Source organism: Brassica oleracea, chromosome C9, assembly GCF_000695525.1.
Source record: "Brassica oleracea var. oleracea cultivar TO1000 chromosome C9, BOL, whole genome shotgun sequence".
Lineage (NCBI taxonomy): Eukaryota > Viridiplantae > Streptophyta > Magnoliopsida > Brassicales > Brassicaceae > Brassica > Brassica oleracea.
Window position 1 is genome coordinate 38861757 of NC_027756.1, and position 19560 is coordinate 38881316.

The 19560-nt window shown below is 37.9% G+C and overlaps 3 protein-coding genes and 1 pseudogene across 3 annotated transcripts; 2 read left to right on the top strand and 2 right to left on the bottom strand.

Annotated features, from left to right (window-relative positions):
- The first annotated feature begins 677 nt into the window (after positions 1-677).
- LOC106314966 lies at positions 678-3508 on the top strand (annotated as a pseudogene).
- LOC106314967 lies at positions 2524-11677 on the top strand. Its single transcript, XM_013752758.1, has 12 exons — positions 2524-2590; positions 2679-2728; positions 2827-2859; positions 2967-3147; positions 6061-6280; positions 6607-6757; positions 7053-7333; positions 7465-8182; positions 8277-8407; positions 8456-8571; positions 8673-9594; positions 9727-11677. Exons 1-12 carry the CDS (start codon positions 2524-2526, stop codon positions 11675-11677), a joined length of 4821 nt encoding a protein of 1606 aa, XP_013608212.1.
- A 2265-nt stretch (positions 11678-13942) lies between these two features.
- LOC106315721 (F-box/LRR-repeat protein At2g40920-like) lies at positions 13943-15070 on the bottom strand. The gene has a single exon (XM_013753531.1). It carries the CDS (start codon positions 14643-14645, stop codon positions 14133-14135), a length of 513 nt encoding a protein of 170 aa, XP_013608985.1. The 5' UTR covers positions 14646-15070; the 3' UTR covers positions 13943-14132.
- Positions 15071-19063: 3993 nt separating this feature from the next.
- Positions 19064-19470, bottom strand: LOC106314969. Its single transcript, XM_013752759.1, has 2 exons — positions 19435-19470; positions 19064-19342 (listed from the first exon to the last, which is right to left on the bottom strand). The coding sequence occupies exons 1-2, from the start codon at positions 19468-19470 to the stop codon at positions 19064-19066; spliced, it is 315 nt and encodes a 104-aa protein (XP_013608213.1).
- Positions 19471-19560: the final 90 nt, after the last annotated feature.

Sequence of the window (19560 nt, forward strand, 5' to 3'; positions counted from 1 at the left end):
TAGAGTAAGAATAATCAACAGAAGGCCAAAATCACCACGAAGCAGGAAGAGACATACATAACAAACGATAAGCACAACCACCAGCTAAGAGGTAAGAAGCATCTCACAAACTAAACAAGCACAAACAAGACGCCTATACCGGGGAAGAACCACAAAGTTCTGGATAGAAGGGACCAAAGCTCCAAGAGTCTAATATCACACATTTATACTAAGGGAAGCAAGGGAAGAAGAGAACAACATGAGTGAGGGAGAAATGAAGCCAACCCTCGAAAAACATGAGTCCAGACTTGAGACCATAAACAATCTTCCAAATCTACAGAGCATACTCGGAGGAGAACACTATCCAAACTTGGAGTGGCAAACATGGCGAAAGAGAGAGAGTCACAGAGACGCAAGCAGGGTTGAAAGATGCAACGAGATGAAGGAACATAGATGGAAGGGTAGACAAAACGAAATCATCAAATCGTGGAGCCGTCCTCGAGCTATAGATGTCTGATCACCAAAAACCATATCTTGAAAACCAAGACGAGAGGGGAGTAACAATGGTAAGCCAACGACGAGGAAAACAACTTCAAAGACGACTAAACTCTGACCCAACCCAAAGAGATGCAGTTCCTAACATCAGCTAAAATCTAAGGAAGAAGAGGAGCATCCAATATTGCATGGAGTAGCCAAAAATGATGCGAGAAACAACCGTCTGGGAACTCCTAAACCCGATCTACAACAAATACCAGAAATCTCAAGGTGAAGAAGGCGATAAAGAACAAGAGCATTAGGTGAGTCTTTTTTGGTGATGATGAGAAACACCGCATACCAGAAACGTAAAGAAAATACATAGATGTTGAAGGCTCAATGTAAAAATATGGGAAAAAAAACGAAAACATCTTGAAAGTTATAATGTTCAAAAATATAAAAAAAATTAAAAGACAATTTTGACGCTGAAACCGTAAATCTTAGAATCAACAAATGCATAAATGCAAAGTTATTGAAATTCAATATCTTTTTATATTAGATGCTCACTTCACTACTAATAAATACTATAAAGACAAAACACATTATTGAAAAAACAAAGAGAAAATATATTAACATATCACTATTACTACTACAAATACAATAAAAACACCGAATAACATTCTTAACAAATAAAAGTGATCACATAATTACATTATCCAAAAAATCATACTTTTAACAACAATAAAACAATATTCCGCGCGAAGTACGAACACCCCACAATATATTATTATAAAGTTATGTTCTCTCCCTTTTGGCATGTCATTAATTCGTTGATTGCGAGTGCGACACCTTCTTGAAACTCTGCGTTTCATTAACTAAATTTCACGGACATTAAAAAGCTCAGGCGGAAACCAAACGCATGGGAATCAAAATTTCAGAGTGTCTCACAATGATACGATTCCGCTTTACCAATCGTCTCAATAAGACATCGACGAGATCGAGAACATGATGAACAACTGATTCCAACCAGGCCCTGGAACCGTCCTCCTCGCTCGTCCACCGAGCCCGATCCTTCCCTCAATACCCGTTTCATCCTCCTCTCTTGGCTTCCGCCGTCTTCCCCCTCCACCTCCCAGAAAGTGCCGCCCGTTCCAGCCCCTCCGTCGCTTCCGCCGGCAGGTAACTTCGGCATCTCGAAGGTTCGAGGACAATCGGTGGGAGATGGTTCGGGTCTCCGCCGAACACGTTGACGGAGCCGGTGAAGAGGGATCTGTCGATGATCGTGAGTAATCTGAAGCTGGTGGTGTTTTCGAATCCGAATAGGGAGGATCTTGGGAAGGCGCTTAGGGATTGGAATCTGTGGGGACCGTTTTTCTTCATCGTGTTCTTGGGGCTTACGCTTTCATGGTCTGCCTCCGTCAAGAAGGTAATCAAAATCTTAGCTTCAAAGTTAAAGGTCGTATCTTTGTTGATTTGGGAGTTTCTCTAGAATGATGCTTAGGCTAAGGCATCCCTGGACAGTGCACTGCTGTTAGCTTTTGATTTAACACAGAGAACTGATTCAGTGAGCAATAAACAACACAATGTGGTGCTCTCTTATACCTGTAATTTTCAGTTTCATGGCTCTCTACTGTCTTGCTTGATGTCTATGATCCGATATGCGATTAACCATATTGTAAAGTTTACCATTAAATGTTGTAGTCACGTATGCTATATGTCCAAAACGATGGTTGTGGTCGGTCTTTCAGATATTCCTGCTTGAAAATGGTTTCTGTAGTGACATTTATAATGAACATACTGAGTAAGAAAATGTGAAATCAATAGGTTAGAAGAAGGCTGTTTTGTTCTTTTTTCCTTGTGTCTGAATGCACTTTGATATATGCGTGATATATCTAAAAAGATATCTCTGTTCGCTTTTGGCAATGTCCAAATGTTATTAATTTTTATGGATATTAGCTACATCTGTGTTTTCATTTCCATTTAAAATCGTCCTTTCCTTGCATTTTTCCATAAGCGGTTTTGATGTGACTCAGAGCAATCTGAACGACTCTCCTCTATCGATTTGACTCAATGGTCGAATTGCGTCTCCACCGTCGAAGTGTGTCTCATCAGATTCTTGGAGGCTCTCCTTCTGTCTGTGATCATCTCTCTACCAGCTATATGGGTCCATTGTAATCTGTTCTGTTTGAAGTTTGTCTTTGAACTTTGAATTTTTTCTTATGCAGATAAAAAATGGGGAGAGATGGCACGAAAGATATGTTTGGATGATGTTGAGGTGATCCCATATGATTGCTTTTGTTTTTAATTTCTTGGACAGTCATTGCTTCCCATTTCGTCATCCCTATACTTGATTTCCTTCGTTTCCCTTTTCAGGTCAAGCTTGGAGAGCTAGAAGCTGAAATTTTTGTAATCAAGGCTATTAATGACAATCTGTAGCGCCCTTACAATGAACTTGTGGAGTTTAGGTATCCTCGCAACTGTTCTTATACAGGTAAATCTGCATCTTGGTTTAGGTCTCAGATAAATCGTTTCTCGGAAGTTTCAGTGGTCATATAGAGAGTGGAAGAGACCCTGAGAACTACTTGAAGTATTCGGTTCAAGATATCGAGAGAATCGTTCTTGATTTCTTTGAAGAATATACACACGTCACACCCGCCAAACTTGAGAAGACGATGAAAGAAGAAGATTGGAGAGGTTATTTTCTCTCTTTTGTTTTGTTTTGGTTCCCCAGCCATGTTAGTATGTTGTAGGATAGAGCCATTCTTTGAATTTTTATTCACGGGTTGGTGTTTTTACGTAACGTACCTATTGTATAAACTCCTGTTTGTATCATCACATCCCAGGTAGGAAACAAAGATTCAGTAGTGCAGATCAATGGTGTTGGAGACATGAGCCTTAAAAGTTTGCTGAAAGATGGGTTCATGTTCGGACATGACTTCTTACAAGTTGTAGCTGCTGTCCACATAGGATGGATACTGCTCTTTGTCTTTATTTGTGGTATCAAGTTCCTCAACTTTCAAAAGAAGGTGAAGGAGAAGAGAACCTTTGTACCATAGTCTTTGAAAATTGTCAGATATTTGTAATTTTTCTTTTATTATTATATATTGTTTCTATTTGGTTAGTAACAACAACAATAATAGCAGTTTATGTTCACAATATTATACTTTTGATAGGAAATAATATTTTCTCTTTCAATACTATGTATTACGCATTATTGGTACTTATATGAAAGTTATACTTTTTCATACAACATGAGCACCACATCAATTTAGGTTTGACATATTTGTTAATCTATCCTTTTTTTTAACAAAATGTTTAAAAAGGTCAAATACTTCATAAATTATCTTTTATAATTGATTCATTTTCAATTAAATAAACTTATTGACATCAATATGTTAACAGATAACATTTTTTTACGAAATTCATGTAATAAAATGCAAAATAAATAAATTTCAAAAACATACAGAAATTTCTTATAAGAACAAAAAAAAACTCTATGTTTGTGTACATTTCATGGAATTTGATTTCTATTTTCTGGTTATAAAACTCAAACATAGAAAAATTAACAAAAAATGATATAAAACAACCAAAAACAATATTACAGATATAACTCAATAATACATAAATTATAAAAATAATTATAAAGTTCGGCTGAAAATCCAACTACAATGCTAAACATATTTTACTGTTGTTCTTTTAAAGCTTTGATTGTTGAAGTTAATTAAAAATGAGGGATACCCTAAATATATTAAAAAGTGTAAAGCTAATTTTGTTTTTTGCTAAACAATTCTTATGTTTAGTTAGAAATAAAAAGTAATGTACCAAGAGTCATAACTCAAGTCCTTAGAGCCGGAACCATGGAATCAAGAGAAAACACAGCAGTAAGACTCTTTGTTAACCGATGAGAACAAAATCATCATAGGCGGTGCGTTGCTTTCCAAACTGGACCTTCCCGAGAACGGGTCCCCAAAAGGGAAGAAAAATTCAGTGGCAGCATTGTACGATCTATTTATCATGGAAACGCGATTACATCTAATTTAGATGCTGCATTGGTTAAGATGCTTCAACGTTGATCAAGATTGGACAATAATCTCAAACCGTACAAGTAACCTAGACACTAAAGCCAAGATAGTCGACACGAATATTATACCGGCATATTTATAGGTATTCTCGAGATGGAGCAAGCTAGAAACTGAGAGAAGGTAGCATCGATATTTCTTTCGGTGTGTCACAGAGAAACTGAGACATTGATCTCAGTAGGTACACAAAGTGTGGTTATGGCATTGATGGATCCATCGAAGAACGTGACAGAGAGAGGAAAATGGAAAGCTAAATTTTCGTTAGAGCTTCTCCACAAAACATCTCAATTTTTCAATTATGACATTAATATCTTTTCATTCGATTTCATCTTTGCATACTAATTTCATTTGTGGAATCGAATCTGGAGTTGGTTAGCCAAGAGCGTTTTCCAGAATCACACTCTTTGGCTTTCTGCGTAATTATTTTGATAGCTTTCTTACGAAAATGGGAAGACTTATTACATAATGCATACTTGGATTTAATGGCTGATCAAGTGTTCTTAATGCTTTTATTTAAGATATGTAATCTAATTGCCAGATATAAAGAACATAGCAAAATTTTGAATCTTCTATTCTTGAATATTATAAAAAAATTAAAACATAGAGAACATAACCAATCTTCTCATATAAAAACTTTGGGATCAGTAGCTAAATCTAATTGGTCAAATATGCCACCTCGGTAAGCAAAACTCTCAACACACAATTTCTTCCTCTATAACTTTCGGAATCTCCCATCAAAATCACTTAAAATGGTGCAAATATTCAAGACATAAAGTTGTAAGCAAAAAGAACCGGTGAATATACACACTTTCTACAATTTTATTTTAAGAAGAATGGCTAAAAAGTTCATATGAACCCCACTCAACAAGTTTTTATATTTAATCATCTCTCTGAGGTTGAAGCTACTTGAGGTTGGCTTGTTGGAGACAAATAACGGGAGGACGTTGAAGCTACTTGAGGTTGAGATACGCCAGCTTTGCTCTGCTTCCTTTTTAATATCTGCTTGCTCGTATTATCTTGCATTTGTTCTTGTGTTGTGTGTTTTTGATTAACTGCAACTTTTTTCATATGTAAATGTTTAAGTTTTGTTGAGGAAGCTTAGCTTTTTTTGTGAGCTGTAGGTTTTTACTTTGGGTATGTTGTTGTCATTTCAAGTAATGATGGTGATTTTGAGTAGTGAAGATGTGACATGTAACTTCTTGTGTTGTGGGTTTTTGATAAGGTCATATGTAATATTTAAGATTTGTAAGTATGTTGTTGAGGAAGCTCAGTTTACTTATGAGCTAAGTAATGTCACTTCAAGTAATGGTTTTTAGTGATCTTGAGTAGTAAAGATGCGACTTTTAACTTTTGTTAATCTCCGATTAACCATGTTCGTTTGACCTGATGTCATAACATGAAATTGGAATCTAGCCTGACATATTACTTCATTCGATAGTTTCTGAGTGTATGATACTTACCTGTACTTGCGTTAAACCTGCAAACATAAGTTTCATTATTGTTTACGTTTTTTACTGTTGATGAGCAGGTGATGTTCATTGTCAGTTCCCAGACCGCTTGCGGTTGTTTGAGCATGGTGGATATCCTCTAGCTGCGAACGGGATTGGATCCGATGGTGCAGTTGGAAGTTGGAACTTCACTGATAAAAAAATGTACACCAAGTGTGAAAGCATCGAGAGTGCTTATTATAGGTCTCAGATCAATAAAGCATCATTGGAACTAACTATTCAAGCAGATGCAAGAGAGCGGTATCGGGCCCAACACCCTCACCTTTTTCGCTTGTAGCCTTGTTGGATATATAAAAGAAGCTCATCATAGCCACTTTGATTTGATGGAAAAAGAGTTATGGAGTAGGGTGAGCATTAGGGTTGGCTAGTTATGCAGGATGGGGCATCTTCAAGAGGACAAGGCATAAGAAGCTCATAGCCACTTTGATTTGATGGAAAAAGAGTTATGGAGTAGGGCGAGCATTAGGGTTGCCTAGTTATGCAGGACGAGACATCTTCAAGAGGACAAAGCACTATTATCGATAAGACCAAACAAAGTAATCTGGAGTTACTAAGAGTTGTGTTAGCTATGAAGCAATAAGGCATCCATTGCTGTATGAGTATTCGAGGAGGAAGAAAAGCAGTCAGCAGAAGACGACAAACGAGAAGAGTGACATGGCAAAGGAGGCCACTTTGAGTAGTACGGTTACGAGGAGGAAGGGAATAAGGAATAAAGAGGTGAGCTGGAGATTGGCACCAACGGACCACGTGATATGTTTGCTACCTAGGAACCTTTTATATATATGCGAGTAGTATGCGTGAGAGAGGCATCTAGAGATTGGATCAAACTTGTATGAGGGAGAGAGAGACCCTAAGATACTCTCTGGCTTGTATTTCGATCCGTTAAACTCATCAATACAAATTATCTTTCTTTCTAAAGAGTAACTCATAACATCTTGGTATCAGAGCCTTTTTACTTTTCTGGGAATCGATGGCACCAGGGAAGAAAGCTGAGCTTGACGCTACGTTGTAGAACCTGAGAGATGAGGTGAACAAGATCAGTGTTGTGGAACGTTCGATGGAAGATCTCAAGGAGAGTGTGATGGAGATCCGAAACCGAATGAGTGTGATGGAGCGGTTGGAGAAACGTTTGGACGAGACGGAAGAGACGAGAAAGAGGGAGTTTGCGACGTTGTTCCAAGCAACGTTGCAAAGTCACATGGAGGAAGAGATCTCACCTCCGATAAGACGATCCGGCAAACAGATCGCTTCTGAAGAAGAGGGGAGCGGTCTCTTTCGCGGCGGGACGTCGGGGTAAGATTGGAGTCTGTTACGAGGGTCGAAGACGTGAGACGAGAGGTGGAGTGTGAAGAACGCAACCATTCGTTGAGCCGAAACGACCAACAGTGGCAACATAACGAGCTGGGGCCCGATGACTTGCCAAGGAAGTTGAAGATCCCGCTCTTTGATGGAGAAAACGCGGAGAGTTGGGTCTTACGGGTGGAGCAATATTTCGAGTTGGGCGATTTCCCGGAGGAACGGAAGATGAGGGTGGTCAGGATGTGCTTCGACGGTGAGGCGTTGATGTGGTATCGTTGGGAACGAGATCGTAACCCATTCGTAAGCTGGGATCAGATGAGGTACAGAGTTCTGGAGCAGTTCTCTACTAATCATGAGATCACGGCACGAGAACGGTTGATGACGTTGAAGCAGGTGGGGACGGTGAGAGAATACATAAAGGATTTCATCTCTCTCGCGTCGAACGCTCCAGAGCTTTCCGATGCTGTGTTGGAGACGGCGTTCATGATTGGGTTGAAACCACAGATCAAAGCCGGCGTGAAGTTGATGGAGCTGCGAAACCTGAGAAAGATGATGAGTGTAGCAAAACTGGTGGAGGAATGGGTGAACTACGGTGACCCATCGCCGGCGTCGCAAACCGGAAAGTGGGTTAAGGGAGGGGGTCAAACGGGGTCATCTCCATTTATGTCACGTAGTGGGCCTAGTGTGGGAAATGGGCCTGGGCCTAATAACAATCAGCGGCCTAAAACATTTCCAGGCCAAGAGAAGATAGCGGGGATGGAGAAGAAACCGACGACTCAGAACCCTAACTTCAATGGGCGGAATCGAGCGCCGTTCCGGCGTCTCTCCGGCGGAGTATGCGAGGTATAAGACAGAGGGGTTGTGCTTTCAGTGTGGGGAGAAGTCACACGCGAGGCGCGACTGCCCTAATAAGGAGTTGATGGTGCTGGTGGTGCAGGAGGATGAAGGCGAGGAGGCAGAGCAGTTTGAGGAAGATGAGAAAGACGAGGAGGAGGCGGTGGAATTCGCGGAGTGCGCCGCTCTATCCACAAAATCGGTGATGGGAATCTCATCTCCTAAAACAATCAAGTTGCGCGGTTCAGTTGAAGGGGCTTAAGCGGTGGTACTCATTGACAGCGGGGCTACCCACAATTTTATCGACTACTGGTTGATGCAAGAGTTAGGGCTCGTGGCGGAGGAAACCCAGAGCTTCGGAGTGATCACGGGGTCGGGAAAGCCGGTCAGAGGAGGAGGTATTTGCAGAAACGTAACACTGACAATGCAAGGCTACTCGATCACGTCTGATTTTCTTCCTTTAGAGTTCAACAACGTCGATATAATACTGGGCATTCAGTGGCTCGAAACGTTGGGGAAACAAGAGTTAACTGGAAGCTGCAGACTCTGAAAATTCCAGTGGAGGGAAGATTGGTGTCGCTTCAAGGGGTTCCAAACTTGTGTAGCTCGGAGGTGTCGTGCAAAGCTATGCAAAAGTTGCTGGATCAAGCTGAAGTGAGTGTAGTGGTCAAATGTCGAGAAGTAGTAGCGGAGATGAAGGGAAAGGCGAAGTATTCCGGGGCAATGCAGAGGCTACTTTCTCAATTCCAACAAGTGTTCCAAGAACCGCAAGGCTTGCCACCAACTAGGGGGAGGGAGCATGCGATCAACCTTGTCCGAGGAAGTAATCCGGTGAGTGTGAGGCTCTTCCGTTATCCTCACGCTCAGAAGGAGGAGATTGAGAAGCAAGTGACCACGATACTGAAGGCGGGAATTATCCAAGAAAGCATCAGTCCGTTCTCTAGTCCGGTATTACTAGTCAAAAAGAAGGATGGCAGTTGGCGCTTCTGCGTCGACTATCGATCCATCAACAAGGTTACGGTAATGGACAGCTACCCGATACCAATGATAGACCAGCTATTGGATGAGTTGCGTGGAGCGAGGGTGTTTTCGAAGCTCGACTTACGCTCCAGATATCATCAGATACGGGTCAAGACTGAAGATATACCGAAGACGTCCTTTCGTACTCACGACGGGCATTACGAATTCCTCGTAATGCCGTTTGGGTTGTCTAATGCACCAGCCACGTTCCAGTCTCTCATGAATGAGATATTTCGTCCATATCTAAGGAGATTTGTGCTGGTGTTCTTCGATGATATACTGGTCTTCAGTAAGAATCACCAAGAACACACGGCGCATGTGAGGCATGTTTTGGAGACGCTACAGCAGCACCAGCTATACGCTAATATGAAGAAGTGTGAGTTCGGCTGTTCTAGCATAGAGTACCTAGGCCATGTTATTTCGGAGGAGGGGGTGGCAGCTGATAAACGCAAGGTGGAGGCGATGACAGAATAGCCAGTGCCCCGCAGTGTGAAGGATTTGAAAGGGTTTTTGGGGCTCACGGGGTATTACAGAAAGTTTGTGAAGGACTATGGGATCATTGCTAGACCCTTGACTGAGTTACTGAAGAAGGATCGCTTTGGATGGAACGTAGTGGCAGAAGGGGCGTTCTCTGCGTTGAAGGTGGCTATGTCGACAATACCAGTCCTCGCCTTACCAGACTTCCAGGAGCAGTTTGTCGTGGAGTCAGATGCATCAGGCAAGGGACTTGGAGCTGTACTTATACAGAACCAGAGACCTATAGCGTACTATAGCCAAGCTTTGTCAGAGAGACAGCAGCTCAAGTCAGTATATGAACGTGAGCTTATGGCCATAGTGTTCGCAATACAGAAGTGGCGACATTATCTACTGGGGAGAAAATTCCTTGTTCGAACAGACCAGAAGAGCCTCAAGTTTCTTTTGGAACAACGCAAGATCAACGTGGAATATCAAAAGTGGCTAACAAAGCTCCTAGGTTTCGACTTTGATATACAATACAAACCCGGGTTGGAGAATAAGGCAGAGGATGCTCTATCTAGAAGGGGTGTAGCAACAGAGTTGATGGCTCTATCAGTTCCTACTGCTATTCAGCTTCAAGACATCGAGAAAGAGTTATCTCTAGATCCAACGTTACAGAAGCTAAAAGAGGAGATTGTAGCTAATAAGGGAGATCATAAGGAGTATGAGGTCGTACAAGGGAGGTTGCTGCGTCGAGGGAAACTGGTGCTACCCAAAGAATCTCCATTGATTGGGATAATTATGAAAGAACTCCATGATGGGCTCATGGGAGGTCACAGAGGGGTGCAACGCACGCAGAAAAAAGTCAGTGACATGTTTTACTGGGTGGGGATGATGAGCGACATAAGGAAGTATGTGGCCGCATGTTCAGTATGTCAGCGGCATAGGTACTCAACGTTGGCACCAGGTGGACTGCTGCAACCACTAGCTATTCCAGAAGCAGTTTGGGAGGATATCGCTACGGATTTCGTGGAAGGGCTCCCGAGATCAGAAGGATTCAATGCGATACTAGTAGTCATTGATCGACTGTCTAAGTATGCACATTTCATTAAGCTGCGACATCCCTTCACCGCAACAGAAGTAGCGCTATTGTTTGTCCAAGAAGTCGTGAAGCTACACGGGTTTCCGAAAACCATCGTCTCAGATCGGGATAAGGTATTCACTAGTCAGTTCTGGAAGGAGCTGTTTCGACTAGCGGGAACGTCGTTATGTATGAGCACGGCTTATCATCCGCAATCTGACGGACAAACAGAGGTGACAAACAGGGGCTTGGAAACATACCCTCGGTGCTACACGAGTGACAAACCAAAGGCATGGGCAAGATTCTTACCGTGGGCGGAACTTTGTTATAACTCTTCATTTCACTCAGCTATCAAGATGACTCCGTTCAAAGCAGTTTATGGCCGTGATCCTCCGTTTCTTCTCAAGTATGAGCAAGGATCGACCACGAACGCGGATCTTGAGAGTAAACTGATTGAGCGAGATGATATGTTGACTCTGCTACGAGAGCACATTGGACATGCTCAACAAGTGATGAAGCGACAGGTTGATGGGCATCGCAGGGAGGTAGTTTTTGAGGTAGGAGATAAGGTGTATCTGAAGCTCAGGCCTTACCGTCAACAGACACTTGCAAGGAGAGCTAATGAGAAACTGTCAGCGCGTTTTTACGGTCCATATGAGATAACAGCACGAGTTGGTCAGGTCGCTTATCGTCTTAAGCTACCGGAGGAAGCTAAAATTCATCCTACCTTTCACGTCTCACAGCTGAAGAAGGCCATTGGAGAGGACAACCCAGTTGCTCCACTACCATCTCAGCTTACTACAGAAGGAGTGTTGGTGGCTCAACCAGAAAAGGTATTGGGAACACGAGTGAGCCCTCTGACAAGCCAAGATGAGTTGTTGATTCAGTGGAAGGGTCTGCCTGATTATGAAAGTTCGTGGGAGTGGAAGAAAGTGATACAGGGATAGTTTTCGGAGTTTGACCTTGAGAACAAGGTCAATTTCGCAGAAGGGAGTAATGTTAGCTATGAAGCAATAAGGCCTCCATTGCTGTATGAGTATTCGAGGAGGAAGAAAAGCAGTCAGCAGAAGACGACAAACGAGAAGAGTGACGTGGCACAGGAGGCCACTTGAGTAGTACGGTTACGAGGAGGAAGGGAATAAGGAATAAAGAGGTGAGCTGGAGATTGGCACCAACGGCCCACGTGATATGTTTGCTACCTAGGAACCTTTTATATATATGCGAGTAGTATGTATTGAGAGAGGCATCTAGAGATTGGATCAAACTTCTATGAAGGAGAGAGAGACCCTAAGATACTCTCTGGCTTGTATTTCGATCTGTTAAACTCATCAATATAAATTATCTTTTTATCTAAAGAGTAACTCATAACAAGTTGTTGGCTCCAGAGTGTCTCTGTCGAAAATGAGAGAAAGTTTCAATAGACTGTGAGAGAGATGATTCAGAATAAAGCTGGACAAAATTGTGACTGGCAGAATTTATTGTGGGAAACATTTCACATCCAGAAATAGAGGAAATATAAAGTTAGAGGAGATAAATGAGGGAGTAGACACAGGTCCTGTTGCGGATTCCAAATGTTCATCAAACGGCAAGTAAAAGTAATGATTGCCATTCTGTAACTAAGTTACTGTCCTTGTATCTTTCAACGAGAGATATTGTTGTGAGAATTCCAAATGTTGTGTGATTCACAACATTTTGCAATTTACCATCTCAAACTCAAACCAACTGGAAAAAAAAAATCATCTATTGGATTGTTCAAAGTTACACACTCTACTGGAGTTGAATCAAGACAAAAGCATATACTGATCCACCAGAAGACATTGCTTTGCTCAATTTTTTGGCCAAAGAAAAGAGTAGAGTAAACAGTATATACGATTTCCAAGGGAAAACAAGAGGAGTGCAATGAGGCTATAGACACAATTATTACATATATGAAGAGATTATTGAAGTCTTGTTCAAAATAAAAAAAAAAGAAGAGATTATTGAAATCAGTTATGTTGTAGGAAAAGGAAAGATAATGAGTCACCTTCTCGCAAGCCGTGAGCTTAAAGTAGTTTAGACATAAAAACTAGCATCTTCAAACCTTGGTTTTAGATTTAAGAAGAACATGATATTCTTTGCCCTTTTTTTTTTTTTGATTTCGTAAATGTTGAAAGAAAAACTTTGGTTTCTTTTTACGAATAAAGTTTGTTAATGCAGATTTGATAACAAAAAATACGCATAATAAGATGTCAAAGGAAGAGATGGAAATAAACAAAGCCAATGAAGAGAGCAAAAGGCCAAGAAAGAAATATCACCTGTATATTATTTGAGAAGCATTACAACATTTTTTTGTACACACATGTCATCACTAGAATGATTCTTAGAATCCTTAGAGAAATATGTTGGTCCATCTAAATATATAATAAGTTTCTTATTAAACTAACAATAAATACATTATTAATGTGCTTCATTATTTCCTTAAATAAAATTACGGAATTGCCTAATGTGGCTAAAATATATATGACAATTAATGATTTGGAATAATAAAGATTTGATAAAAATAAATGTATCTTATATTATATTTTTTAGTTTTAAAATATTAAAATAAATTAAACAACCAGAGTAACCATATAATAAAAATTATTTTTTTTCTTTATATGATATATTTTGATTTTTTTTAAAATGAGTATAAATTATTAAAACTGTTAAAAGTCTCACATTCAATTTTGTGATCCAAAATTTAAATTTTTTGTTATGACAAGATACAAACGATTAAAAATTATATAAGTTGAAAGATATATAAATATATAAATATATATATATATATATTCCATATAAAAAATACATAAATATCTTAATTTTTAAATTTACTTTAAACAATCTTTTTGATAAAAATTTGAAAAATTATTGACAACTTAATTTTAAAAATATTACTAATTACTTGATCTATTAATTCCACAGTGAAAATTTTGTTATCAATAATTTAAAATTTTAGTATAACAGATACAAATGAAGAAAAAAAAAAATATAAGCAAAGAACATCATTTAATAAATATTAATATTAAAATATACTATATATGCCACTATTGTGTAAATTTAATTATATACCATATCAAATAGAAAAAATATGTTTTTGATTAATAAATGTTTTTTATATGTTTGCGCCAATTTAATTATATAAGTAATAGTTACTGACTTTTAATTATTCAATATATATTTATTATTTCATAATATGTTAAAAACATATAATATATAAAATAATTTTTATATATAATATTCTTGCGCGGATGTTAACCTAGTAACATATTAAATTCAAAGGGAAGTTACCTAGTTACAAAATAAATAAGTTATAAGCTAAACAAAGAGAAAGACGAAACAGGATGATCTGATCGAAGAATGCCGTCCTCATCCTAAAAAGCAGGATCAAGATTCGAGGTACTTGACATTCTCAGTCGGATCCATAAACTCCACGTCAAAAGATTTGAAAAAACTGTCCATAGTAAACCAGTGATCCGGTATCCCACTGATTTCAACCTTTTTGAGATGATTGAGTTGCAAATCATAGCAGAGAAAGTAAAAGGGAGGAATCAAGTATTGTGGTACCAAGATAACTTGACCTTTTAGAGTTGTACCTTTTGCCGTGAAAAAACAGTGAGTGACTAAATGCATTTGACAAGGCTGCAAAAACAGAGTCTTCCTTGACCATTCCTTGTTCCTCCAATGTTCCACAACCCACAGATCCACCAAGCCATTCTCTTTGAGCAAAGAGAAGTCAAAGACAGCTACTTTGCCACCGTAGTTTATTAGAGCCAACCTCTTCCCAGGGGGAGGAGGTAGTTTAATCATACTCAACTCTTCAGACCTGATGTCGAAACTCACAAGAACACAAGTCTGTGAAGAATCAGTGAAAGCCAGATAATATAAAACATTCTTCATAGTCACTTGTAGACTGGAAGGATGGTGAGGAGTTTGAAAATCTTTTGCAACCCTTTTCCACGAACCACCAGCTTCTAGTACAAAGACCCAATGCTCTGAAATAGTCTCTGGGACAAAGGAAACGGTTGCAAAAGTGTGTCGACAAAGGGAGAGATGACCAGAACTTTGAGATGCACTTGAACCTCATCACCGATTTCGCAGGCAATCTCGCCGCTATTTCGATCATGAGATCCTCAGGAATCTCCCCTGCTTCCGAATCCTGCATCTTTCTCTCCACCTCCTCTTCCTGCAAAAACTCAATTCACCCACCACTTTGGACCCTTAGATCTTAAAGAAGTTTTGGAGATTCCAAGGAAACATATATATATATATATATACACAGATCTAGATCTATACAGCCCACTTGATTCTACTCCTTAATCCTATACAAACTTTTGGTATATATTAGGTGCATATAAGTGTTTCAATATATTTTTGGTATTATGGAATATTTTTTAAGTTTTGATTTTGGGTTTCAAGGTATGTTTTTGGGTTTTCAGATAAAATTTTAGATTTGCAAAAATATAATTCGGATAATCGAATAAAATTTCAGGTATTTTTCATATCTTCGGATTATATTTTAAATAAAAATTCAGATACTTTCGGATAATTAAATATTTTCAAGTATTTTTTGTGTGTTTTAGATATTTTTTTGGGTTAGATCAGACAAGACCCGAACCGAAACTAATCTAAATCTGAACTGAATCCGAACCAAATAATTATAATTATTCTATTAGATTTAATTATCTAAGATCCGAAAAAGATCCAGACCCGACAAGACTCGAATGCCATGCTTAATTTTAACTTTCGATTTTTAGTTTTTTTTTTGTTAATATTTGGTACTTATCTATTCTATTAAAATAGAAATCACAACTTCTATTCAAGTGTGATTTTTTAATTTTGGATCTTCTAGGAATTTTATTAAACATATTTTGTTTAATCTATAAATATATCAAATTTTAACCCTTAGTATAGATTAAACATTTGATTTTCTTTACCTTACCATCAATCCAAACATTATATTGTAACCATCTATAGATGTCAACAAGAGAGAGAAATCTATATAGAATCTGGGAGTTAGTGGAAATCATTATCATCACCATGCTTTCTATGATCAACAGAATATGATGCCCAAACCAAACCCTAATCCATAAATTGAAGAGAGGATCAAAGATAATCTTCAAAGGATGCAAAATCTTAGCAACATGAATCTCTCCCGACATCCGATCATAAAAAACCATCCATAAGTCGGCTCAAAAATCAACTCTTCAGCTTCCTCCCTCACAGCAATTTTCCAGGTAAAATCTTTGCTTTCCTTCCAATGATTAAAAGATTAGATGATTTCTCCTTTGGAATATGAGTAATTATGAGTTGAAATTAAGGTTCACAAATTCTTTATAGAAAAGGGTTTCAGGGTTTATGATTTTTTTATTCTTGGCATTCAAACTGGAGAACACGGCTCATGTTATCTAAAACAAAAGGCGTCAGTATAAAACATAGAAAATGTAAGCGAGAGAGGTTGATGATTAGTGAAGGGTCAACGCTCGAGGTTAACATGAAACATGAGAAGCAGCTTGGGAACATAGAACAAAGCCGGATTTTCTTTGTTGATGGTTGTGGCAAGGATGGGAAACAGGTTTATGTTCCCTTTAAGGGTAAACTCTTCTCTTTACTCATAGATCTTAATCCAAGATTCAAACAAAATTACGTGAACCAAACTCATGGCCATTTTTTTTTTGTCTCGAGATAATATATTTCACATCTTATTAGTTGAATGTTGGTTTGATTCCTGGGTGAGTATTCATTTTATGATTGCTCATGAACTATTATCATTCAACGAGTTTGTCTGGATTTCAGGTGTTATTTTATGATTGTTTAACTTTTGAGTTTTGTGTAAAACAGAACATTAGTGACAAATTGCTATGATCAAACCTGAGGAGAAAAAATGGGTTAGATTCATGTAATGTAAGAAGATAGGTCTTACAATTTCAATAGCTATGAATTGGAAGATACGCTGAGGGTGGACAAGGTCAGTTCTTTATTTTACTTTTTTTCTTTGAGAGGGATTTTGTTTCCTCTTTGGTTCTATTGTGTTTGTTGATTAATGATTATATTATTCTGACTCTTTTTCTTTTTACAGGGAGTCATTGTCAAAAGAAAATAAGGTCGAATTAGTTTCATCATCATCAGAGTCTGAAAGAGTTTTCTCCTACAAGTGATTACAGTTGTGTCATATTTGCCTCTTCCAAGAACTGGTCTTGTTGGACAGAGTCACAGAGAGCATCAGTTTTAGATTTAAATATTAAAAAAAAAAATCAGTTCAAGAAGTTTTGCATATTTAAAGAACAAAAAATAAAGTTTTGCATTTTATTACTTTCATGACTTAAATACAAACAAACCATTAAACTGATGGAGTCCACCAGCAGTTACTATAAAATAGTTTCATCTCACCCTGAATTGTATGTAGATTATATCATGAAAAAAATTCAATTTAACATATTAGAAAAATATATCAGTGTTTTTTTAATATTCAATAGTGATAATGTTCAAATATTAGTGCAGATGAATATTCTAAAAATTTATAAATACAAATAAAATTACTAGAATAAGTTATTTATTTCTATTACTTTCAATTTTAATTAAAAATTACATGTAAATATTTGATTTCAACAATATATAAGATAAATACATATAATATTTAAATTCGTTGAACTTTTCATATATTAGTTCAAAAATCTAATAAAATAAATATATAATAAAAAACCATAGAAACATGTCATGTAATTATTTAAAACAATTAACTGAAAATGAACAAATATGTAAACTATAAAATTATTGTATCTAAGATAGTCATACAAACATAAAGTAAATGATTAGTGTTAAAAATATATATACCATAAATGATGTAAAAACAAAATATTAATGTATATAAAATGAAAATAAATACCCGCACATCAAATCTAGTATATATATTACAAAGTTTATTAAACCAATGGTAAGATCTTTGTAGCCCCACCTTCGTTTCCTTCGAATTGATATATAGCTTTGCGAATCGTGTGTGTTGTTAAGGAGTTTTTCGAAGTTTGGATTGTTATTAGTGATCTGGCTGTTACAGATTCAGAATGCCACTCCTTCTTCGATGACTAGTCAACGCTATGGTAGTTCATGTCCCTTTTGCCCCTTTGGACTGGTTGATTGGGGTCGGCAGTTGAGGTTCTCTTCATGGGCTTGTCTACATCATGTCTCAATCTGTCTTCTAATCATGGTTTTATTGTGGGTTTTTTGTTGTTTCTTTTATTATCTTTGTGAAGTTGTTCATGTTCACTTCTTTGAGCCTTCGAACGGTTTCTCTGAGTGATGCTTGTCTTCGTTCAGATGTTATATCCGGTTGTGCTCTTATCAATTCATCGTCTAAGGCTTCCCTTCTGATTTTTTTGTTGGTCGGGTTGATGTCATTCTGGTTCCGATCCGCCTTCTTCTCAGGTTTGTTTTTCTTGAAACTTGTTTAATAGAGTTGTCTCCATATTTGGTTTGTTCCTCCTGTTGCTCTGGACTCTTTTCCAGTTTGAGTAGTTGAAGCTTGTTCGCAATGTTACATATGTTATGTTTCTTGGAGCTGAAATCAGGTGGCAGCTTGTATTGCCACAAGCGTGGATTAATCACCTCATTATGTGTGCTTCAGACTTGAGTTTAGGACATGCTCTCCTAAAACTCACTCTCTATTAATGATGTCTTGTCTTTGACTCGCTGGAGTTTTTGTGTTACATAGATGCCTACTAGTATCTTGATCTTTCTACAACTTTTGGTTTTCTTTGCATTTGTTCTTGTTGGTCTTTGGCTATGTACGAACCTTACCGGTTTTATTCAAATATTACAGTGTTAAAAAAACAGTAGTGTGTTGGATGCCGTCTACTTCTGTGTTGTAACAATGACAACCGTTGATTATGGTGATCTTGTCCCTAGTAACTCTGTTTGTAAAGTTATCATACATGTACTCAACTACAAGAATTAAAGAGAGTGAATTAGTTTTCTTTTGGAAATGTTGTTTGTTTATATTTGTGTTTTGTACTGTGTTGCCGTAGACTCACTCTTGACTGTTTTATGATGTCTGAGTGTATAATATACATGGATTTACGTGTATAAGTTGTACAAGCAAACTGAATCTTGTTATTGGTCTGATATGAAACTATATATGTTTTGTTCTATTAATGGTGGTATGCTCCTTAAAACATGTTGGTTTGCATTTCTCTTACGAGTACTCTTGACCCAGAATCCAACATTCGTTCGCTCAAAGGATAGCTGATGATAATGGTAACTGTTTCAATTGCATTGAAATATCTGGATATTGACACAAAACGTTTACAAAGAGAAAAAGGGCGTTATAGTTGTCGACGTTTCTCAAACTCAGACTCATGGCAATGTGGGTCAAGCCAGTCTCTTGAGACACCTTTTGACACGTTAGTTCCTTTCTCAACGCCGCCTACAAGCTCCCTTAAGTTACCCACTTTGTTCTCCCGACCAGACACATTCATTTTCTGGTCTGCTTCCTTGAGCTTCTGCTTAAACCGCTGCTTCCTGCTCGATACGTTGCCGTCTTGTAGCTGCGACGGAGGAGCTCCTCCATGTGGTCCTAGGTAGATGTTTTCTTCAGCTTTAATCTACAAAAAACATTGAAAGAGAGCTAGCTTCTTAAATACCATTAAAACTCCTCCTCTATTGATCTATTTATACACAGAAGAAATCAATCAACCACTGACTTGAGAAGATGTATCAGCTTTTGAATCATCTTTATAATTTTAAAAGTTAAGATAGACAAATATTTAAATATTTAGCATATGGAGTTATAGTATTACAATATTAAATTATATATATTTAA

Excerpts from the sequence above, each read along its gene's own strand:
- LOC106314967 (XM_013752758.1), top strand. The coding sequence starts at position 2,524 with ATGGTCGAATTGCGTCTCCACCGTCGAAGTGTGTCTCATCAGATTCTT. Across the intron at positions 6,281-6,606 it reads CAAGCAGATGCAAGAGAGCG|CTATGAAGCAATAAGGCATC; the intron begins GTATCGGGCCCA and ends GAGTTGTGTTAG. Across the intron at positions 7,334-7,464 it reads TTTCGCGGCGGGACGTCGGG|GAAGTTGAAGATCCCGCTCT; the intron begins GTAAGATTGGAG and ends TGACTTGCCAAG.
- LOC106315721 (XM_013753531.1), bottom strand. The coding sequence starts at position 14,645 with ATGAAGAATGTTTTATATTATCTGGCTTTCACTGATTCTTCACAGACT.
- LOC106314969 (XM_013752759.1), bottom strand. The coding sequence starts at position 19,470 with ATGATTCAAAAGCTGATACATCTTCTCAAGTCAGTG. Across the intron at positions 19,343-19,434 it reads TACATCTTCTCAAGTCAGTG|ATTAAAGCTGAAGAAAACAT; the intron begins GTTGATTGATTT and ends TGTTTTTTGTAG.